Source organism: Ciconia boyciana, chromosome 4 (genome assembly GCF_034638445.1).
Source record: "Ciconia boyciana chromosome 4, ASM3463844v1, whole genome shotgun sequence".
In the NCBI taxonomy this organism is placed as follows: Eukaryota; Metazoa; Chordata; class Aves; order Ciconiiformes; family Ciconiidae; genus Ciconia; species Ciconia boyciana.
This window is the reverse complement of record NC_132937.1, coordinates 14297691-14320138: the sequence shown is the minus strand read 5'-3', so window position 1 is coordinate 14320138 and position 22448 is coordinate 14297691. Positions and strand designations below refer to the sequence as shown.

The following is a 22448-nucleotide window of genomic DNA, read 5'->3' as shown; positions in this document are numbered from 1 at the left end:
TGAGAGGTAGATGAGAGAGTTAATAGGAAACTGAGCCTGGAGATTGCAGATTTCCCCTCCCAAATCTCAAGAGGCCAAAAAACACCAAGGCCTGACCACATGAAGTTCTTAAATTGCAGCTCACCTGTGCAATTGCAAGGAAAGAGATTTATATACTGTGGAAAATTAGATCATTGCAGCATTTTTTATGATTTCCATGTCTGATTCCATCCTCCTGCAGAAGTTGTTAAGTCTGGAAACCAGAACAGCTGAAGAAGGACCAAAGTCTCCCGGCAGGTTGAGTGAAAGCGGACAACATGCACTCCAGCATGGCCAAATACCGGTTACTGTTGGGGAACAGTGATACAACCCATACATACAGGTAGGACACATGCCCTATGAAAGCAGTCTTATTTTGACTCCAACTCCTTCACCAACACCTGAACACAAACTAACCATCCCTACACATACACACTGGAAAACACAGTTTAGGGAGTAAAGCTGTGCCTGACAATGGGATTTCACATCCCATACCAGTGCCCACAGCTCCAGGAGAAAGTTGGAAGGAAATAAGAGAAAATCCACAGAATTCATTAAGTGACCAAAAACCACACCTTGTAGTAGGAAGTACACTGAGCCCCACTGATTTACTGACAAAAAGGTGATGTTTAAATCAATCTCATCACCTCTACTGCAGGAGGGGCAGAAATTTCATCGAATGATAGCATCATTTAGGTTGGAAAAGACCTTTAAGATCATCAAGTCCAACCGTTAACCTAACACTGCCAAGTCCACCACTAAACCATGTCCCTAAGCACCACATCTACACGTCTTTTAAATACCTACTTATCAGCAAGTTCACTTCAGGAAAGCAGATATTCAATGGCAACAAATTGAAAAAATCCACAAACACTGGTCCTGATCCAGCCAGACATGATGCCCAGGTGAGAAACCAGTGTCACCAGAGTCCTGGACCCCAATACTCCCCATTCCTCCAGGTCCCTGGGCTGAAGCGAAAGCTGGCAGTACTAGCGTGGGTAGAGCCCCAGTCCACCCATCAGGGTTTTAAGCTATATTTAAATGCAATGCATGTGGAACTCAGCCCTTCCAGCAAGTCCATCTCTGTACTCACGCACTAGGAGATCTCCACAGGTTCTCCTAGGGCTTTCCCAAGTAGTAAAACAGATACAAATGCAGAAAATCCAGCCCATACTACAGCAGGAATTTGGGGGGACATACAGCACAGACATGATGACCTAAGTTGACTGCACAGCTACATATACATTGAATTTTTGCACATCAATTCAAGCACATGGATTTCCCATTGCACCTTCTTGTCCATCCAGTTCTGAAAGGGTTAAGCAACTCTTCACAATTTTTCATACTGCATTCAGAGACGGTGTGTCTTTGCTCATATTCATACAGGTATGAATAAAATCCTAATTAAGTCATGGTCTTTCCCAGCCTGGACGGCTAACAACCTTCTGCGACCAGTTTACAAAGTGCCAAAGTATACTGTGTTATTAAAAACCATTAATCCGCAATGGTTAGGTCTTCTGACTTCTTCAGTTACTGAATGCAAATTACTTAGGAAAAAAGCCTCAAACATCTCTGTCAGAGAAAAGGAGATGAACATTCAATTTCCTTGCAATAAAATAAATATTTACTTTACATATTAGCTTGCTGTTTAATCCATGTCATTTTGTCTTCTTGCAAGATACTACTTTTTTATTTGATGTCCTCCTGGATAGCTGCGAGGATTGATTCAATGTCTCACAATATAAACCCATTGTTACTATAAGGACAGACATGTGTTCACAATATTAACCCTTGCTATGGGAAACCTGTAATCAAAAGAATGTTCCCAACTCTCAGTTTAGATGCAAGAAAACCAATAACGTAGGTGTTGCCAGAGAATACAGTGTGTGTTCGTTAGCTCAGTTCACCATCACGGGCTTTTGCCCCTGGGAAAACAAGAGGGGAACCATGCTGTCTTCCCAGCATAGCATGAGGACTTACTTGAAATAAGTAACTCAAATATATCACAAATCCTAGTCTTGCTACTATTTATGTACCGGAAGCAAAGTCAAAATCCAGTTTTGCTCACTTCCATGTTGGCTTTTCTACCTGCCCAGTACCTCCCCTCCCTTAGGGACACACTGCCCCAAAGAAGAGGGCTCCTCACCCATTACAAGACCTGCATCTTTGGTCTCATCTTTATGGTCCGTCCTTGACCCAAGGTCCAGAATGCAATCCAGAAGCTGGTAACTCTCTATAACATGTTGTTAATTTTGGTCTGGATCCCGTCTCTCACACTTTGGTCAGCCTCTCCTGCTGCTGGAAAAATTTGGGCCACACTTACCGGTTTGTCTTGCACATCCCCTGGTAGGCTTCAATCACGTCCTCCTGATCAATGTGCTTGTCACTGTTTGGCCAGCTGGCACTGGTAGTGATGCTTTCCTAAATTCAACATGCAAAACACAGCAGCATGACAACCTGCACATCTCCTCCTGTCTTTCAAAGTTCCTGATACTGAACAACTCTCTACCATCCTTAATAGAGCTTCCTCAGGGCATCCATCAGACTAGAGAGTTTATGAATTCATACGCATGCAAACAGACAGCAGCAAAGATTAGGAGACAGAAGGAGGATGCATGAACCTGGGAGAGAGATAAGGGGTGTGTGTGGTCTGAAATACAAAACATACCAACACCTTGAGGAATGATAAGGCAGTGAATTAAAAAGCCCAAGTGAGAGTTTTCAGAAAACGTACTCTTCTATCAGAACAGGCTCTAAACAAAAAGCCCTCAAATGACTGATGGGACAGGCTCTCTTCTTGCCTACACACCAGTAGAAACACATTACAGCTGCATCAGCATCAAGCAAGCAGAATCTGATCCAGAAGCTCTTTTTCCCAATTCCATTTCATAAAATCATAGAATATCTCAAGTTGGAAGGGACCCATAAAGATCATCAAGTCCAACTCCCTGCTCCTCACAGGACTACCTAAAGCTAAACCATATGACTAAGAGCATCATCCAGACTCTCCTTGAGCTCTGACAGGCTTGGTGCCATGACCACTTCCCTGGGGAGCCTGTTCCAGTGACCGACCACCCTCTCAGTGAAGAACCTTTTCCTAATGTCCAATCTGAACTTTCCCTGACGCAGCTTCATTCCATTTCCTTGTGTCCTATCACTGGTCACCAGAAAGACCAGCACCTCCCCATCCACTGCCCCCCTTGAGGAAGCTGTAGCCTGCGATGAGGTCACCCCTCAGTGATGAGGTCACCCCTCAGCCTTCTCTTCTCCAAGCTGAAAAAACCAAGTGATCTCAGCCGCTCCTCATAAGTCTTGCCCTCGAGGCCTTTCACCATCTTGGTTGCCCTCCTCTGGACACACGCTAATAGTTTGATGTCCTTCTTATATTGAGGCGCCCAAAACTGTACACAGTACTTGAGGTGGGGCCACACCAGTGCGGTGTCGAGTGGGACAGTCACCTGCCTCGACCCCCTAGCTATGCTGTGCTTCATGCACCCAGGACATGGTCAGCCTTTTTGGCTGCCAGGACACACTGTTGACTCATATTCAACTTGCCGTCAACCCAGACCTCGAGGCCTCTTTCCATGGGGCTGCTCCCCAGCCTCTTATGTCCCCCAATTTGTACGTATAACCAGGATTGCCCTGTCCCAGGTGGAGAATCCGGCTCTTGCTCTTGTTAAATTTCATATGGTTGGTGATTGCCCAGCTCTCTAGTCTATCCATATCTCCCTGTAAGGCCTCTCTACCCTCAAGGGAGTCCAAAGCTCCTCCTAGTTTAGTTGGCAAACTTACTTAATGTACATTTGATTCCTGTGTCCAGATCATTTATAAAAACATTAAAGGGCACTGGGCCTAAAATTGAGCCCTGGGGAACCCCACTGCTGACTGGCCACCATCCTGATGTAACCCCATTTACTACAACCCTTTAAGCTTGACCCATCAGCCAATTGCTCACCCAACGTATTATGGACTTGTCTAGTGGTGTGCTGGACAGTTTATCCAGAAGGATACTGTGAGAGACAGTATCAATGACTGTGATCCTCCAAAGCTGTGTTTTTATTTGGGCACATCAGGCCTTAACACTGCTCCCAGCTTCATGCTGTCAGGTGGGAGGAGATGGCAGGAGAATCATAGAATGGTTTGGGTTGGAAGGGACCTTAAAGATCATCTGGTTCCCACTCCCCTGCCATGGGCAGGGACACCTTGCACTAGACCAGGTTGCTCAAAGCCCTGTCCAACCTGGCCTTGAACACTCCAGGGACGGGGCACCCACAACTTCTCTGGGCAACCTGTGCCAGTGCCTCAGCACTTATTTCACAGAATCACAGAATCGTTTAGGTTGGAAAAGACCTTTAAGATCATCGAGTCCAACCGTAAAACTGACACTGCCAAGTCCACCATTACACCATGTCCCTAAGCACCTCAGCCAAAGGGCTTTTAAATACCTCCAGGGATGGCGACTCCACCACTGCCCTGGGCAGCCTCTTCCAGTGCTGGACAACCCTTTCCGTGAAGTCAAATTTCCTAATATCCAGTCTAAACCTCCCCTGGCACAACTGGAGGCCGTTTCCTCTCGTCCTATGGCTTGTTACCTGGGAGAAGAGACCGACCCCCACCTCTCTCCAGCCTCCTTTCAGGGCGTTGTAGAGAGCGAGGAGGTCTCCCCTCAGCCTCCTTTTCTCCAGGCTGAACAACCCCAGCTCCCTCAGCCGCTCCCCATCAGCCTTGTGCTCCAGACCCTTCCCCAGCTCCGTTGCCCTTCTCTGGACACGCTCCAGCCCCTCCATGTCTCTCTTGGAGTGAGGGGCCCAACACTGAACACAGCATTCGAGGTGCGGCCTCACCAGGGCCCAGTACAGGGCATGATCACTGCCCTGCTCCTGCTGGCCACACAACTTCTGACACAAGCCAGGATGCCACTGGCTTTCTTGGCCACCTGGGCACGCTGCTGGCTCATATTCAGGCGGCTGTCGACCAACACCCCCAGGTCCTTCTCTGCTGGGCAGCTTTCCAGCCCCTCTTCCCCAAGCCTGTAGCGCTGCATGGGGTTGTTGTGGCCCAAGTGCAGGACCCAGCACTGAGCCTTGTTGAACCCCATACAATTGACCTCGGCCCATGGATCCAGCCTGTCCAGGTCCCTCTGCAGAGCCTTCCTCCCCTCCAGCAGATCAACCCTCCCACACAACTTGGTGTCATCTGCAAACTTACTGAGGGTGCATTCGATCCCCTCGTCCAGATCACTGATAAAGATATGAAACAGGACTGGCCCCAGCACAGAGCCCTGGGGACACCGCTTGTGACCGGCCGCCAACTGGAGTAAACTCCATTCCCCACCACTCTTTGGGCCCGGCCATCCAGCCAGTTCTTTACCCAGGGAAGAGTACACCCATCCCAGCCATGAGCAACCAGTTTCTCCAGGAGAATGCTGTGGGAAACAGTGTCAAAGGCTTTACTGAAGTCTAGGTGGACAATATCCACAGCCTTCCCCTCATCCACTAGGCGGGTCACCTTGTTGTAGAAGCAGATCAGGTTGGTCGAGCAGGACCTGCCTTTCCTAAACCCATGCTGGCTGGGCTTGATCCCTTGGTTATCCTCTACATGCCGTGTGATGGCACTCAGGATGATCTGCTCCATCAGCTTCCCCAGTACCAAGGTCAGGCTGACAGGGCTGTAGTTCCCCGGGTCATCCTTTCGTCCCTTCTTGAAGATGGCACATTTGCTAATCTCCAGTCAACTGGGACCTCCCCAGTTAGCCAGGACTGCTGGTAAATGACGGAAAGGGGCTTGGTGAGCACTTCTGCCAGTTCCTTCAGTACTCTCATGTGGATCTCATCAGGCCCCATAGACTTGTGAGTGTCTAAGTGGTGCAGCAGGTCACTGACCATTGCACCCTGGATTATGGGGGCTCCATTCTGGTCCCCGTCCCTGTCTTCCGACTCAGGGGGCTGGGTACCCAGAGAACAACTGGCCCTGCTATTAACGACTGAGGCAAAGAACGCATTAAGTACCTCAGCCTTTTCCTCATCCTTGGTCACTGTGTTCCCTCCCCCATGTACTAGGGGCTGGAGATTCTCCTTAGCTCTCCTTTTGCCGCTAAAGTATCTGAAGAAGTATTTTTTTTTGTCTTTTATAGCAGTAGCCAGACTGAGCTCTGGCTCGGCTTCAGCCCTTCTAATTTTCTTCCTGCACAGCCTTGCTACACCTTTGTAGTCCTCTTGACTTGCCCGCCTCTTCTTCCAGAGGTCATAGACTCTCCTCTTTTTCCTGAGTTCCAGCCAGAGCTCTCTATTCAGCCAGGCTGGTCTTCTTCCCCACCGGCTCATCTTTTGACACCTGGGCACCGCCTGCTCTTGTGCCTTTAGGACTTCCTCCTTAAAGAATGTCCAGCCTTCCTGGACTCCTTTGCCCTTTAGGGCTGCCTCCCAGGGGACTCTGTCAACCAGACAGAGGTTTCCTTGCAGAACAAGCGAGTTGTCACAAAATACCACCAGGAACCATCTCAGACCACCACACCTTGGTGAAGGGCTGGAGTTGTTCCTTGGTGTGGGCTGACCAGACCTCATCAGGTCTGGGGTCAAGCACCTTACAGCAGTACAGACCACCACAGGACATATGGTACTGGGCTGTCTGAAAAAATGTCATGGACTATGTCTTATCCATAGGCAGAACCTCCTATAACCCTGCAGAACTTCCTATAACCTCCCCACACCATCCTGCTACCTAGAGCCTACCAAAGCAAAAATGGCATTGCTTAGGCAGGCAGTGAATTTTCAGCAACAGAATGGGAAAAGGAAATAAATCCATTACCCTCTCAATTACCATGTTTTTGCCTGTCTCTTTTTGCTGGGCTGCCTTCATAATCTGCGTCCTCAAGACGAGCACCTCTTCCTTCCGCACTTCCAACTCCTCATTGGCTGATTTCAGCTGATTCAGTAAGAGGTTATAACTGTCCTGAATATCATTGGACAAGTTGTTCTGGGTTGCTCGGTCTGCGATAGCCTTCCTCAGCTCATTAAGTTCATTTTTCAGCTTCTTGTTCTCCGACTCCAGCTCTTGCCTCTGGAAAATACCAAGTCATTAACCAGTTTAGATAAATTGTCTTGCAGTGCCTCATCCTTTTCTGAGACACCTCTAAGGTAACTCAATTACCGATGATCACAGACAAACGATCAATTCATGCCAGGATCTAGATTTTGCTGCCCATCCAGCCACGTGTGGCTCAGAAAAGATTTTTGCTGTAATCAGTAGCCTGTTGCCATTTAATAACAACACTACAGGGTGACAACAGGGGAGACTTTTTTATTTGTTGACACTATTTTTAAACACAAAAGCAAGCCATTAGAGAAGCCACACACATTTGTTTCTTCTCCACCCCTTTTCCTTCTCAATCAAGAAATCACCACAAACCCCACAACGTTTAGCTCATCTTTCATATTAATTAGATAAGCTGGAAGATGCTGATTTACATGACCCTTCATCATGGCAGACGTCCTGTTAGGTGAGCTACGGCTGTGTGAATTCCCACTACAGCTTCTTTTCTCATACATTTGGTAATTCCCCTACCCTGGGTGCAACATTTGCAGTTGGAGGATTTTCTTGCCCTGATGTCTTGTCAGCTACTGGCATTTGACAGGCAGCGGCAATACTGTACAAGTTTGACACCAACTGCTTCTCCTGAATAACGATGCATGAGCATCGCTGTGTTTGCTGAGACAACTGAAGGGCTTATTTGCTTTTGCATGACAGTACAAGACAGAAGAATAAAACTCCGGCCGCTAAGACAGCCTTTATTTCAGTATTTCACCACAAAGCTTTGTTTGCAGGTGGTAACACCACAGTTGGCAGCTCTTTGCCAGCACCCAAAACCCACCTGGAGCATCCCAGTTGGGTCAGGAGCAGCTTTGCTCCTGCAGATGGTGCAGTCCTTGCTATGGGTCACAGATGGGGAGGGAGCCAGACTCCTGGGGTCCTGCTCACAGCCCGAATCCTAACAACCCACCTTCTCTTTGCACCAGATCCTCCATCACCAGCTGCTGCATGGTGGCACCCAGGACTGCTCCCTCCTGTCCCCACGCACCCAGGCCTCTCGGACAACACCAAAACCCAATGGCATCTGTATCCAACTTCCGCATGGCAAAAACCAAGACATGTGCAAGCGAGCTGACAAAGTCTGGTGTCTGACTGATTTGGGATCAGCTCTTTCCTAGGGACTGCCCCCCATCCCTGTGGATTCTCTAGTATCTACAATAGCACAAGCTCTTTCCCTACTGAGATCCACGTGCTTCTCTCTCCCCACTGCCTTTTGACCCTTTCAACAGCTTTCTTGCATGATCCCCCTTATCTATGGGATATCTGCTTCATTATCAGCTTTGGCTGAGGCGAGCTAACGAATCCGAAAATGGCTGGGGGGGATGGGGGCAATTTATACAATTTATGCACTGTGTAGCTAGCACAGCTGTGTAAGCCTTGTTTCCATAGGAAACAGGTGTTATAAATCCTTACAAATTATAAATAGCATGCCTTATCACAGCAGAGGTGTGAACAGAATAGCTGATCTAGCATCTGGACATACTCTGAGCTGAACAAACACCATCAGTAATGGAGCATAGTCAGATACTTTATACCATCTGTCATAAAAAAAAAAAAAAGAGGATAAGAAATGCATTTGATCCAGCAATTCCTCCACATCCACATTAACCACAGCTCAGCAGAGGGAGCATATGAGACACTGGCTTTCCTATAACTGTTTTTTAAAACAAGAGTTTGAGAAGCGTGCACGCAGAGGGGGAATTGATACCAAACTGGGTTTAACTCTTCTTGCCATGTGGCTAAAGCATCGACTTGCTTTCCACTCTTTTCTGGATCATGCTTAGAGAGAGGTGAAGGGTAAGAAGAAAGCAATTAACTACTTTTCTACACAGATGGCTCTTCTGTGATTCTTGTTATTTGCTGGATAAGATCCCTGCTTTTCTTTTTCTTTTTTCCCCTCCTTTTCTTTTTTTTCCTCCTTTTCTCCCACCCTCCCCTTTTCTTTTTTCCCCTGCTCCTTTTCCTTTCCCCCCCTCCTTTTCTTTCCCCCGCTCCCTTTTCTCCCCTCCTTCTCTTTCTTTTTTCCCCTCTCCTTTTCTTTTCTTTTTTTTTTTTTTTTTAATGAGTCAGCCACACTGCTAACTCCAGGGACTGGCCATACCAAGCTGTGCTCCGGTTAGAAACAAAGCCAGGAAGATCAGGAAAGAAAGCAACAACCAACAACCCTGCTCCAAGAGCCTGTGCCCTGGACTCCTTTCAGAGTTTACAATTAAATTAATTCCCTACTCCTTTCTTGGTAGATTTTGGGCATAGAGCAATGTTAAAATATCTATAGACGTGGGCGAGATGCCTATTGCCCCCTGCCTGGACACTCCTTTTGCATCTGATGCTGGCATCAGTGATGGCAGAACAGAAGCTAAAATAAAATGCTTTGAACGTGGAAAGGGAGATTTCTATTTGCACTGTGAGAAATGCTCTTTCTTCTGCATAGTCCAATAGTGCTGATTTATTTGACGAGTTATACAGACAGAACATCCTGAACTTGAACTCACACTTGTCCCACATGTACAGCATTATGGAGGTGTGAAATGGGTACCCAAGCACTAACGGTGATGGAAATAGCCTCACCCTTTAGGAAGGGGCATATATAGCAGTGCTGTGTGAAGTACGAGCCTGTGTAAATCAGAGGTTAGCGCTGCAATGCCAGGAATTTGCCCTCTCTTTTATTTCTGGTACTCAATAGGAAAAGAAAATAAAATCCTCTAGAAGCTCATTTTACGATAAGCTTCCAACTCTAAGGGATTAAACAAACATCCCAGCTACGTGAAGAGCAAGAAATTGAATTATGCATTGTGCTCCTGCTAGGAACACAGTGTCAGGGCAAGGATTCCTTGGTGCTTTCATTCCCACTCCCACATTCCCAGCCTGAAAAAACAAGCTGGAAAATACATTTTTCACTGGGGAACTTTTTGTTTTACAGGTGTGACTCAGGGACATATCTCCCACCAGGGAGATGTTTCACATCCCTCCAGCCCTGCACCATGGCTAACCAAATGCCTGGCTGGGCATATTTTGGGACAGCATCTACTGAAAACTCTATTTATCCATTACAAAGGACACATAATTTATGCCTGCTGTAAATACATCAGTGTTAGCCCATTTCTCACACACCTTAGCAGCACTACAAAAAGAAACAACCACCCCTTATCCAAATGAGCCTCTCTAAGGAAGGACTGTGCCTCACTCGCTTCTCTCCATCAAAATCTGCACCAAGAACAGGCTCCCCACCAAAAGATAATCCCAAAGGTAAAACCCTGCCATCATGAGTACTGTGACAGTACAGGACAATGACACTGAAACACGAAGCTGGCTGACAGCAGACACACAGAAAGTAGCAGAACATGGGCTGGCTACAAAACCCAAGCCCACCTGGCCATCCACTAACACCCACACCTCGTATTCTCCCACTTGAGGGGCTGTGCGTATCAACAATATCTTGAATGGGACCCAAAAGTAAAGATTCGGGTCACAAAGTACTGAATGAGACCCAAAAACATCCTTAACCCCCAACAAAATTTGCTCTTCAGCAATAACTGTATTTATTATGTTTACCCAAACTGATATTTGTATGCCTTATTTTAAAATAATGCATACACTTATAAATATATTTATATTTGTACTGTTTATTGTATTTATATATTTATACTCGTATTTATCCAAACCATACCCTGGGTCATTCATGACCTTATCCAAGCATCTCTTCCCCCATCCAGTGCAACGCTCCTACACCATGATGAGCTGTTCAGCTGCATCAGTAACAGTCTTCACACCTCACCTAGGTCAAAATTCATAATTGTATTCATTTCAGGGAAATATACTGGTTTCTGAAAAGACACTGCAGCCACCTTTCTAAAACCTTCTGAAACCTTTCTAAACTGACTAAGGGAGTCTCAGTTTCCAAAAGACAGTGCATCAATGGTGAAAAGCCAAAATCCCTTCTTCCTCCATAAGCTGGTATCTCATGGACCATTCAAGAGCATCCACAGGAAGAATTTGCTACGTGTAGCTTTTAGACACATCAGCCTAGTTCCAAGATACTTTTTAAGCTGGCAAAAAGGAAAAATTAATCTAATTACACAAGACTCTTGAAGGAGCCAGAGATAGTATAAATATTTGAGACACAAATTAGCAGGAGAAATAGAGCTAAGAGAAGAAGAGCTTTGTTACAGTCACAGAAGCAGCTGTCATGGGGGAAGGAGGGAAAAGCAGCACTCAAAATCAGCAGTAAGTTACTCTTTCATAGAATCATAGAATCGTTTAGGTTGGAAAAGACCTTTAAGATCATCGAGGCCAACCATAAACCTAACACTGCCAAGTCCACCACTAAACCACGTCCCTAAGCACCACATCTACATGTCCTTTAAATACCTCCAGGGATAGTGACTCAACCACTTCCCTGGGCAGCCTGTTCCAATGCTTGACAACCCTTTCGGTGAAGAAAATTTTCCTAATATCCAGTCTAAACCTCCTCTGGCGCAACTTGAGGCCATTTCCTCTTGTCCTATGGCTTGTTACTTGGGAGAAGATGCCAACACCCACCTCACTACAGCCTCCCTTCAGGTAGTTGTAGAGAGCAATAAGGTCTCCCCTCAGCCTCCTTTTCTCCAGGCTAAACAACCCCAGTTCCCTCAGCCGCTCCTCATAAGACTTCTGCTCTAGACCCTTCACCAGCTTCGTTGCCCTTCTCTGGACACACTCCAGCACCTCAATGTCTCTTCTCTTGTAGCGAGGGGCCCAAAAGTGAACACAGTATTCAAGGTGTGGCCTCACCAGTGCCGAGTTACAGGGGGACAATCACTTCCCTCGTCCTGCTGGCCACACTGTTTCTGATACAAGACAGGATGTTATTGGCCTTCTTGGCCACCTGGGCATGCTGCTGGCTCATATTCAGCCAGCTGTCCACTGACACCCCCCCCAGGTCCTTCTTTTCCACCAGGCAGCTTTCCAGCCACTCTTCCCCAAGCCTGTAGTGTTGCATGGGGTTGTTGTGACCCAAGTGCAGGACCCGGCACTTAGCCTTGTTGAATCTCACACAATTGGCCTCGGCCAATCAATCCAGCGTGTCCAGGTCCCTCTGGAGAGCCTTCCTCCCCTCAAGCAGATCGACACTCCCGCCCAACTTGGTGTTGTCTGCAAACTTACTGAGGGACTTACTGAGGGTGCACTCGATCCCCTCGTCCAGATAATTGATAAAGATATTAAACAGAACTGGCGCCAATACTGAGCCCTGGGGAACACCAGATTGCAGATGGAGGCTTCAGGCAGTGTCCTATATTCAGAAGTGGGGAAAACACCAGTGAGCTGTATTTGTCTCTTTTTCAGTGGTTCCTCTCAGGCCAATCCACCTATAGGGAACACAAAATCCTTTCCCATTAGGACTAGGTGTTGCCTCTCACTATGGCATTTGAAGCAATTGCTCCTTGCTTTTCACAGGGACCTCAGCTCTTCCTAGACTGACATTCACCCAACATGCCAGTACCCAAAATATCATGTGCTACAGCTGGTCTGTGCAGGTCTGCATTGCATTAAAGCAAGCTCTTAGACCCAGTTGTTCCTTGTTGCAGCCCTCATCTCATTTTCCTGCAACTCCAGCAAGAACCTTGTGCTGGAGAATCCTTAAAAGAAATATTCTTGCAGTGCAATGCCACTAAAAACTAACTCTGAGATGTGTTTCCTTGCAAGTTTATTTTCCACGTGTTTTAGGCTAAAGGTTAAAGAACCCTGCTTTTTTGTAACACGTGCTACCTATTCCTATGAAATGGTATTAATAGAGAGTTATTAAGGTTTGTTAGATATGTAGGACTATGTATGTTAGGAATGTAGAAAGTAGGAAAATCCAAAATTAATATTTCTATTCTGAACTTTCTGGGTTAAAACCTGAAGAAAACACAATTTGTGAATTCACACAGAAGTCAGAACTGCAGAAGCCATTTAAGAAGGTGATAGTTCTCATCTGCTGGGTTTTCCCCTTCCAAACCGCAACTTCACTTTGCTTTACAAGGTCAAGAAACTTAAAACTTCCATAGCCATGTTTAACCAACTGGAAGACACTTAGGCAATGATCTTAAAGCTCCTGCCATGCTTCTACTCCAACGGACTGTGCAGAGGTATTAATGAAACTCAGCAGGATTTCCCTCAATCACAAACAGCATGTCTAACAAGTGCAACACAAATATCATGCTTAGAGACTAAAAATTGGATGGACTAAGTGCCAGAAAAAGCTACTGCTAGAGGTATGCTCTTAGTGAGGGTTGAATACACATCCTTTCCATCTCTAATTTCTGTGTTTGCATCGTTCTGAGGAGATGATGCAGACAGCAAAAATTGGTATTACTACCATCAGATGGTTTAGTATGATGTTATCCTGGGTAACATATGTTCCTCTGGATTTCTCAGTTGTATTGCAGTATTTGTTAAGGGGAAAGAGAGAGAAGGAACATCTGAAATGTAGGTCTAAACTGGAAAAAAAAATTCCCTTACAAAGCCTATCCTAGAAACTGGTTTTCTGAGGATGAGCAGGACATAAGAATTGGCCTAACAGTCAAGACAAGAAGTATTTGGGTACAGTTAGAGCAGGAGGACACAACCCACACAAGCTGCAATAGGAGCCTAGCAGGCTTCAGTTGCTCTCTATGTTGTAGGGAGAAAATGATGGAAGCAGAACAGTAAAGGTGTAGAGCTTAGGGACAAGACGAATTGCGGGGTAGGGTAATAGCTGGGAAGACACAAGATGACCATGGTCAACCAGCACTGCTGCTGGGAGATGGAGGCTATTACTGCAATCCATGCAGCAGATTTATTTGGTTTTGACCTGAGTGGGACCTTGGGAATGCAAGGAAAGCAGACAAGAAGCAGAGTTGGAGCCTGGAATAAGAAACACTTGGGGCTTCGGCCGTAAGAATTCACACCTACTGCAGAGCAAACTGCTGAGACCTGCAGCGTCATGTCAAAGGAAACCCAAGAAAGTCCTAGTGGGAATATGTGGGAAAAAGCACCCTTCACCATAAGTGAGCTTGTCACTGCCGTGGATGACTCAAACAGGTAGATCAGAGCAGAACAGATGTTGCCTCAGAGAGAAACATCTATAAGCCCACCCCAGGCCCACGAGTTGATGGAGACCTACAGCTTTCAAACTGCTAATAGTCAGAACCGATTACAGGAGGTTTTGGGTTATTACCATGGTCAGACAATTTGTTTGGGCTGTTGGAGCCATGCAATAGGTTACAGCACTAAGTAGGAGCTCCTCACTCACCTTCAGACTGTTGTATGCAAAATCTTCATGGTCTGAAGTCACTTCAGTCTTCGTTTCAATTACCTGCATGGATTAAAGAGATAAATTAATATTTAAAAGCAGGCAGAGGAACTGGCACATGGTACAGGATGGCTAGGCATGCCTCCATCAACAGCCAGCCCTGCTGCAGCCCAACCATAATAATGTTATTAATTGCCATTAGACCGAGTCCCAGCAACACGTAGTGGGGCAGGGGCCGCTTCAGGAGAAAATGGTTTAATCTCTCATTAATATCTTGACAACTGTGGCTCACAGCAGCTTTCGAACAACGACAGTCATCAGGGGAACAATCTTCAACATAGCGGTTGGGAAGCAGACTTTTAATCTGCCTCTGCAGCAAGGATGAGAGGCTGGGGAAGTTTCCTATTTCATGTGTTTCCTGCAAATTGCTAGAGGTGATCAGTAAGAATATCTGGTGAAGCAAGTAAATAATTACTGCTGATGATTTTGTTGAGTCTCTTATTGCATTCGTCAACAGACACATAGATCTCACACCAGAGAGAAATAAACAAAATAATTCCCAAACAAAGCAACAACAGCCCCAGAAATTTCAATTTATGAAACCAAGAGTGATGGCATTTGCTGAGCATTTTATGTAAGAGCATCTTTACTGCTTCACGACACCATGCATACAGCACTGCTGTTTCATGGCATGCTTTGTCTCCCACACTCTGGCCTCTGAACAAGCCACAAAGCCTCAGCTACAGAAAGCAGGGTAAAATGTATACAAGACATCTGCTATTAAAAGCCCCCCATGCTAAACATCAGCTCATTGGTAGCTAGAGAGCTGTATTTTCAGATTCCAGTTGCAAGTCTGGACAGAGTTCTGTCTCTTAAGTTACCACTATGCTGTCAGTAATCTTGATTTGTTTAATTTTTTCTTTTTAAAAATTACTTCCAAGCAAACAACCCAGACTGTAGGAAGATATTTTTTCACAAGGAAGAAAGAATATATCAAAGAAATATCCCTGCCCTGCAATAGAAAGGAAGAACCCATTATTCTAACAGCTATCTTGCTACTTCTGATTTACTATACCATTTTTAAGCTACATTCCTGTATGATCATTACTGGGGGGGAACCCACACAGATTATAACAATACCAAACTGAGGACACAAGCCTGACTGACACATCTGTGAAGTGCTTATCAGCTCACACCACACACTGCTGGATGTGGGGAAGCCAGGACTGCAAAGAAGTGCTTGAATAACCCAAATGAACTGAAAGACACGTGGAGATGTGGGGTACCAGGGCCTTTCTCTTCACAGCTCCCGAGCAATGACATGCCTCTAGGTTTGATCCAGCCAAAAGGTGGTATCTGTGTCCATAAGGCTGCAGCATCATGTCATTCTGCAGTCCTCCAAATAGAATCATAGAATCATTTAGGTTGGAAAAGACCTTTAAGATCATCGAGGCCAACCATAAACCTAACACTGCCAAGTCCACCACTAAACCACGTCCCTAAGCACCACATCTACATGTCCTTTAAATACCTCCAGGGATGGTGACTCAACCACTTCCCTGGGCAGCCTGTTCCAATGCTTGACAACCCTTTCGGTTAAGAAAATTTTCCTAATATCCAGTCTAAACCTCCTCTGGCGCAACTTGAGGCCATTTCCTCTTGTCCTATGGCTTGTTACTTGGGAGAAGATGCCAACACCCACCTCACTACAGCCTCCCTTCAGGTAGTTGTAGAGAGCAATAAGGTCTCCCCTCAGCCTCCTTTTCTCCAGGCTAAACAACCCCAGTTCCCTCAGCCGCTCCTCATAAGACTTCTGCTCTAGACCCTTCACCAGCTTCGTTGCCCTTCTCTGGACACACTCCAGCACCTCAATGTCTCTTCTCTTGTAGCGAGGGGCCCAAAAGTGAACACAGTATTCAAGGTGTGGCCTCACCAGTGCCGAGTTACAGGGGGACAATCACTTCCCTCGTCCTGCTGGCCACACTGTTTCTGATACAAGACAGGATGTTATTGGCCTTCTTGGCCACCTGGGCATGCTGCTGGCTCATATTCAGCCAGCTGTCCACTGACACCCCCCCCAAGGTCCTTCTTTTCCACCAGGCAGCTTTCCAGCCACTCTTCCCCAAGCCTGTAGTGTTGCATGGGGTTGTTGTGACCCAAGTGCAGGACCCTGCACTTAGCCTTGTTGAATCTCATACAATTGGCCTTGGCCCATCAATCCAGCCTGCCCAGATCCCTCTGTAGAACCTTCCTCCCCTCACATTCCTCTTCCTCGTTCTGACCTTTGCTAACAAAACTCAGTCTACACTTCAAATTTCTCAAAAGAGAAGGAAACGGGATCAGTGTAGGCAGAATACAACATGCCAAAATTAGTCTACATTTCATTGCTTTCAAGATACTTAAGATATTGTCCTAAATCTGCTATAACCAGATTATTAAAAAAAAAAAAAAGTCAGCTCTGTCCAATTGTCCCTAGCTGCCAAAAAAGCTTCATTCCATTTCCCAGTTGAATTTGCTGCCTCTTAACTTGAACTTGCCACTCTCAAACCTCAATTCCTACATTGTGTGTCCTCAGGCAATCATGGAAAGCCAGTTACCAACATGAAATATTGGTATTAATGAAAAGCCATCTCTTACCTGGGATTTCTTGCTCTCTTGCTCCTTTTTCTCCAGCTGGGTTTGCAGCTTCTTCCTCTCCTGCTCGAGCTCCCTCACTCGCTTCTGTAGTTTTAGGAAGAGGGTCACGTCCATAGCAGCTTTCTCCATCTCAACCTCCTGGAGAAGAACAGGGGAGTGGAAAGAGGAGAAGACCTCAGTCAAGTTTTATAACCACACACAGTACCAGATACACCCTGACTGTACATCAGCACCGAACCCCAGCCACAGCCGGTAACAGGAGCATCCCAAGAAAGGCGTGTACTTTCAAAGACCAAACCCCCATTTTAAGCACCTATTTTTAACGTCAATAAACAGTTTACCGTTTATAATACAATATATTATATTATAAAACAATAAACTCATTTTAATAAATCATTGAATGTTTAACAGCCCAACAGATAAGTGGGCTGATTGGGGCCACAGCTAAGAACATTAAAAATGCCCTACTGAGTCCCTTCTAGCCAAGTATTTATTAGTTGTTTTTTAATTGGCTTCACCTGGAATATGTTATATTAGAGCATGGCCAATACTGATTACTTTGACTTCAGCAAATGCTCTCAGAGCAGTTCAGAATTATTAAAGCAACGTAAAACAGCAGCCAGCAAAGGGAAGTGGGGGTTTATGCAGGTGTGCTATGTGGGGGACAAAACGTGGTCCTGCCAGTGGAGTGGCAGATCCTAGGAACATTCATCATCCACACATGCTATCGAGTCATGAAAGTAGAGTTTAAAAAGCAGCCTATTCTAGCAAACGTAAAGCAAAACATTTCCCTTTTCCACATGATTCTTGATAGCCAAGGAATAATTTATGCTGCTCTTTTCTGCATTAAGAGATTGCTGATTACAGGGGCTGTGCTGGCCAGCAAAGCATCCGTGAAGATGCATTGGAATGAAAATGCTCGGGGCAAGTGGGTAATGAACTCTGGTATCCTTGCGGAGAAGTCATTGCCATCAGTGCTAGGAATAACTACATGTAACAACACTGACCACTTTGATGAATTTTCATCAGTCTTTAAGCTGGTATGCCAAAAGGCAACACTTTATTATTTTTAGAGCCCTATCTAAGCCTGATGCCACAAACAAGTAAGCATTTGCCATAGCACCACAACCCTGCAATCCCTCTCACGCAGTTAATGATGTATTTCTGTAGCATTAAATTGATTTCACCCATCGCACCTTATAGTCCAACCTGCATTCCTCCTACGTGCTCCAAGACCCATGTCAATCATCCCTGCAGAGCAGGGCTCTCCTCCTCCCCCGGAGCCTGCCCGGTTTACTGTACCTCCACTTGCTGTATTACATCCTCAGTGTCTCCTATCTCAGAGGTTGATATGGATGGATAATTGGAATCAGACTCCAAACTGCTCTGGTTGGATGGGTTTCTTCTGTGCCCTGGTGCTTGCTGCCAAGGAGCGATGCAGATACATAATACATTCAGTGTTTAAGAAAGGATTCCTCATGAAGCATTGTTTCTTAGAGCAAATATGTGTCTATATATCAAGGTTACCTTTACAAAAGGCTTGACTGTCACCTTATAGTGAATTCCATTTTCTAGTCCTTATGCCCTACCATAACTTTCATATTAATACAGGGGAATAGTTCAAAATAAAATGTGAAGTGATACAGAAGCTCAGTTGAAAAATTCTGCATGAATTAAAGGCTTTTCATGACACCAGATGCCTGTGAAGTGCAAACATGCAAATCTGAGCTCAAGATTATGCTGTTCATAGCACCCTCCAGGGCTCCCTTTAAACACTCAACCTTCCACCTAATTCAGCATCACTAATTATTATCTAATTTTCAACAGTTCTTCTAACACTTTAGCAAAGGTAAACTTAAAAACTTTGGCTTTTGAAATTCTGAAGTCATGTTGTTGGGTTGTTTTGTTTTTTTAACCCAACACCTACACACAAACATCACCAAAACAAAAAGCAAAACAAAAAGCAAAACAAGAAGCATGAACCAGCTTTTGCTGAGATTCAGAGATATCTCTATGTAGTTAATAGAGAAGTGTGAAAGATCAGGCTCCTTTTTCAAGGCACACATATGGTTTGGCTTCAGTGTAGAAGTTCAGTCTTAGAAACATCAAGCACAAACTGCACGATAACGTCAGTTCTATTAAGTGTTTTGGGGATGAGTGAGTCATGTTATCCAGCCACCAACATCATGTCCAGGACACAACAGAATAGGGATAATATCAGTTTCATTACCTTTATAATAGTCATTTCATCCCGCAAGTTGTCATATCTCTGCTCCAGCCTTGAATACTCTTTTACCAGGTTCTGATAACGAGACCGCTCTTCTTCCAGCTCTTTCTTCATCTGGATATTTTCCTCAACCGTGTTTCGTGCAAATTCATCTTTAAAATAAGGAAAAAGGAAAAAAAAAAATAATGATATTTTCATAATTTCTTTCATAAGTTCACTTCACTCCAAGTTAATTTCTTGTAAATATGTGCAATGACTAATTAACAAAATGCTCTCTGCCAAGAATCTTTAAAATACATATAAGCATTCTCTAATATTTAGAGACTATTATAATCTAGATCTGTCTCCTTGCCTTTTGGAACAGTGTGAGTTGTTCTGCTCAGAGACCAGAGTCCTCTGCCATTTGAGTTATAGAAAAATCTCCAGCACCTACAAACCACCAGATCTATTATGCTTCACTCAGCTGTGCCAGCTCCAGCTCCCATGGGCCAGCCATAAACCCACTCAAGAAAAGACCACCACAGTATGGAAATACGTTCCTGTTCAAGAAGTTGTACATGCTGCACTTAAAGACTTCTCTGCCTGCTTCCCACCACCAGATTTGGCATAGGAGCAAATCAACAGCAGCATCTCCTTCTCATGTCATCATCAACCATTTACCATGGTAAGACTGTAGGGGTTGAAAGTATTTTATATCCAAATAAATTATTTTTTGGTTGTTTTTTTTTGTTTTTTTGTTTTTTTTAAAGAACTGTCTTTTGGAAGCAAATCTGGTCCCTCCCCTTTCTGAGAAACCAGACAAATATAGTTTGTGTCCTTTTAAATGGATTAACACCAAACAAAACCCCTCCACTTGCTTTCCCCAAGCTTCGATGCTCCAAAAGCATCCTGTAAGAGATTAAGAAACATTTGCAGCAAGTTTCTTTTTAACATGTTATTTTCATTCCTTTATTTTGCATTGGGCTGAGAGCAAGAGGTACTTTGAGTACCATGGAGCAGTGATAGATACATCCACAGAATGATGCACGATGCTCTTTGTAAATCCTGCAACAAAATCAAAGCTGAAAAGGATGATAAAAATTTAAAAAGCTCAATACATGCATGAGAATTTCTTTTGTGGCTTGGGATTTTCCCAGATTGCTTTCCTCTATGTACCTCGCACCATCTAGGTCTCTGCTTTAAAAAACACTCACAGACTCCTGTCACATTAGAGAAGTCCTTTGTCACACCTCAATATTGTTAACAGTGCTGTTCCTTGGATCCTTTATTCATCAATCCTGGGACATTGTTACTCTCCACCCTCCACCCCCAGCAGCCTCGCTGCCTCCCACATCACCTGGAGTAAATACTGCAATGCAACTGAACTGAAAAGCCCTTTTGGGTACTTTATTCCATATTTCACCAATTAAACCAGCCTCTGTCTTGCCATCCACCAGCAGGAGAGCACAAACAGAACTATCTGTAGAACAAAAACAACAACAAAAACCACCAGAAAAGACGTGCAGGAAGATCAGCACTTTTCAAGGTAAGGGGCCAATAGTGAAGCACGCAGGAAAAACAAATTTCAGGGGAGAACAGTTAAGCTCCTTATTTAGTGGAGGCATTACAACGCTATAAGCATTTTTTCTTACCTTCAGATTGACACAGGATCCTGCTGTTAAGTTCCTCTTTTTCCTGCTTCAGGAGAGCATTTTCTTCTTCCAAGTCGGATATGCGCTACAAAACAAGGCAAAGAATTACTGCTTGCTGCAGGTCAGAGCCTCTGCAGGGGAATTACATTTCACCTGGCTGGAGACAGGGAGCTTTGTTTGGGCTTTCTTTGCTGTTTAAAAGATCTATCCCCTTGTGCTTTGCCAGTTATCCTTTGTATATCAGGAGTTGAAGCATAGGAGAACTGCACTGCAACAACAAAGACTAACTTCTTTTCCCAAGTGCATTTCTCCCTTGAATTAACATTTTCAGCAGAATCTTACAAAATACTGAGCAGATGGACTTGGTGACCACAATCTGCAGGACTGAAACTCTTACAAGTGATCAGGTCATCAAATCACAGGTTTGTTTCCACATCTCAATGGGCTTCATTGCTATCTTCAAGTCATAGCACTGATTGCCATTGAGGACAAAAAAATCTGCTGACTGTTTCAGGCAATGTGGCTCTTAAGTTGTTAAGATGGACACAGTTAACGTGAGCACCATGGAAGACTAATATTAGATAGTTAAGGCTTTTTTAACTTTATGTGTATTGTACCCACTTCATGTCATAAGATTATAGTCACTTTAATGCTTCACACTTCTGCAGAACCTCTAGTACAGTGATGCACAGTGCGTACCAGGGCCTTTGGTAATACAACAAGAGCATATATAGCAATTAACGCCAACAATCGCCTAGCAAAAATTAATGAAAACAGAAACTAAATCCTGCAAAATAGTTTGTTGTTTTTTTTTTTTAACTACTTCTTTATTAAAAGTGAAGGAAAGCAAGGCCACTTGTCACAATGATAAGGCTGGACTGACGCTGACAGCAACCTATCCTGTAATTTTGTTCATCCTCAGGAATTTTGATGCACTCAACAGCGTTATCTCAAAACACAAAAACATCACGTTATCAAGTGAAATATGCTGCTACAGTTAAGCAGGATGATTCTGCTGCTGTCAGATAGGAGAACAAACTGACACATCATCCCAGCGTAATGTCATTCCCTGTGCCTGCTCCATCGCATCCTGTAGCCACGGCTTAAAAAACAGCTACACACAGCAGAAGGATCTCAAGATGCCAAAGATAAACAACACTATACACACCATAATGAAAGTTTTCAGTGCCCAAGAATAGTAATTTTGCTGTCACCACTAGATAAAATTTATAGGCAGCCCAGCTGGCATGCGTTCCTAGCACAGACTTCAGTCTTCCACACAAGCATCCTCAAATCAAGGTATTTTATCAAATATTGTACATGCCAGATACATACGAATGGTGAGGGTAAAAGCACAATAAATATTTTACTGAAAGTCATGACTGAAGCAGTCATATCCCATGCACAGAAACTGGAAGATCTCACTACCCCTCGTTCTCCAATCCGTTCATTTACGCCAGCTGTCTGCATGAGACTGTAATCTCCTTTATCTCTAAATACAGTAGAAAAGCTGGACACTGGAAATACAACTAGAAAGTGAAGAAAACACAATTTAAGGTATGCAGAGCTACTGGTGTTTTAAATGCTCTGAACT

General features: G+C 44.7%; 1 protein-coding gene across 1 annotated transcript in view; it reads right to left on the bottom strand.

The window, feature by feature from the left end:
- MYO5B (myosin VB) overlaps positions 1-22448 on the bottom strand; it is a 125842-nt gene that overhangs the window by 18920 nt on the left and 84474 nt on the right. The window contains 7 exon segments of the mRNA XM_072859633.1: positions 2342-2439; positions 6826-7077; positions 14360-14422; positions 16997-17134; positions 18299-18418; positions 19227-19375; positions 20855-20939. Of these exon segments, the coding sequence (XP_072715734.1) occupies positions 2342-2439; positions 6826-7077; positions 14360-14422; positions 16997-17134; positions 18299-18418; positions 19227-19375; positions 20855-20939 (905 nt within the window).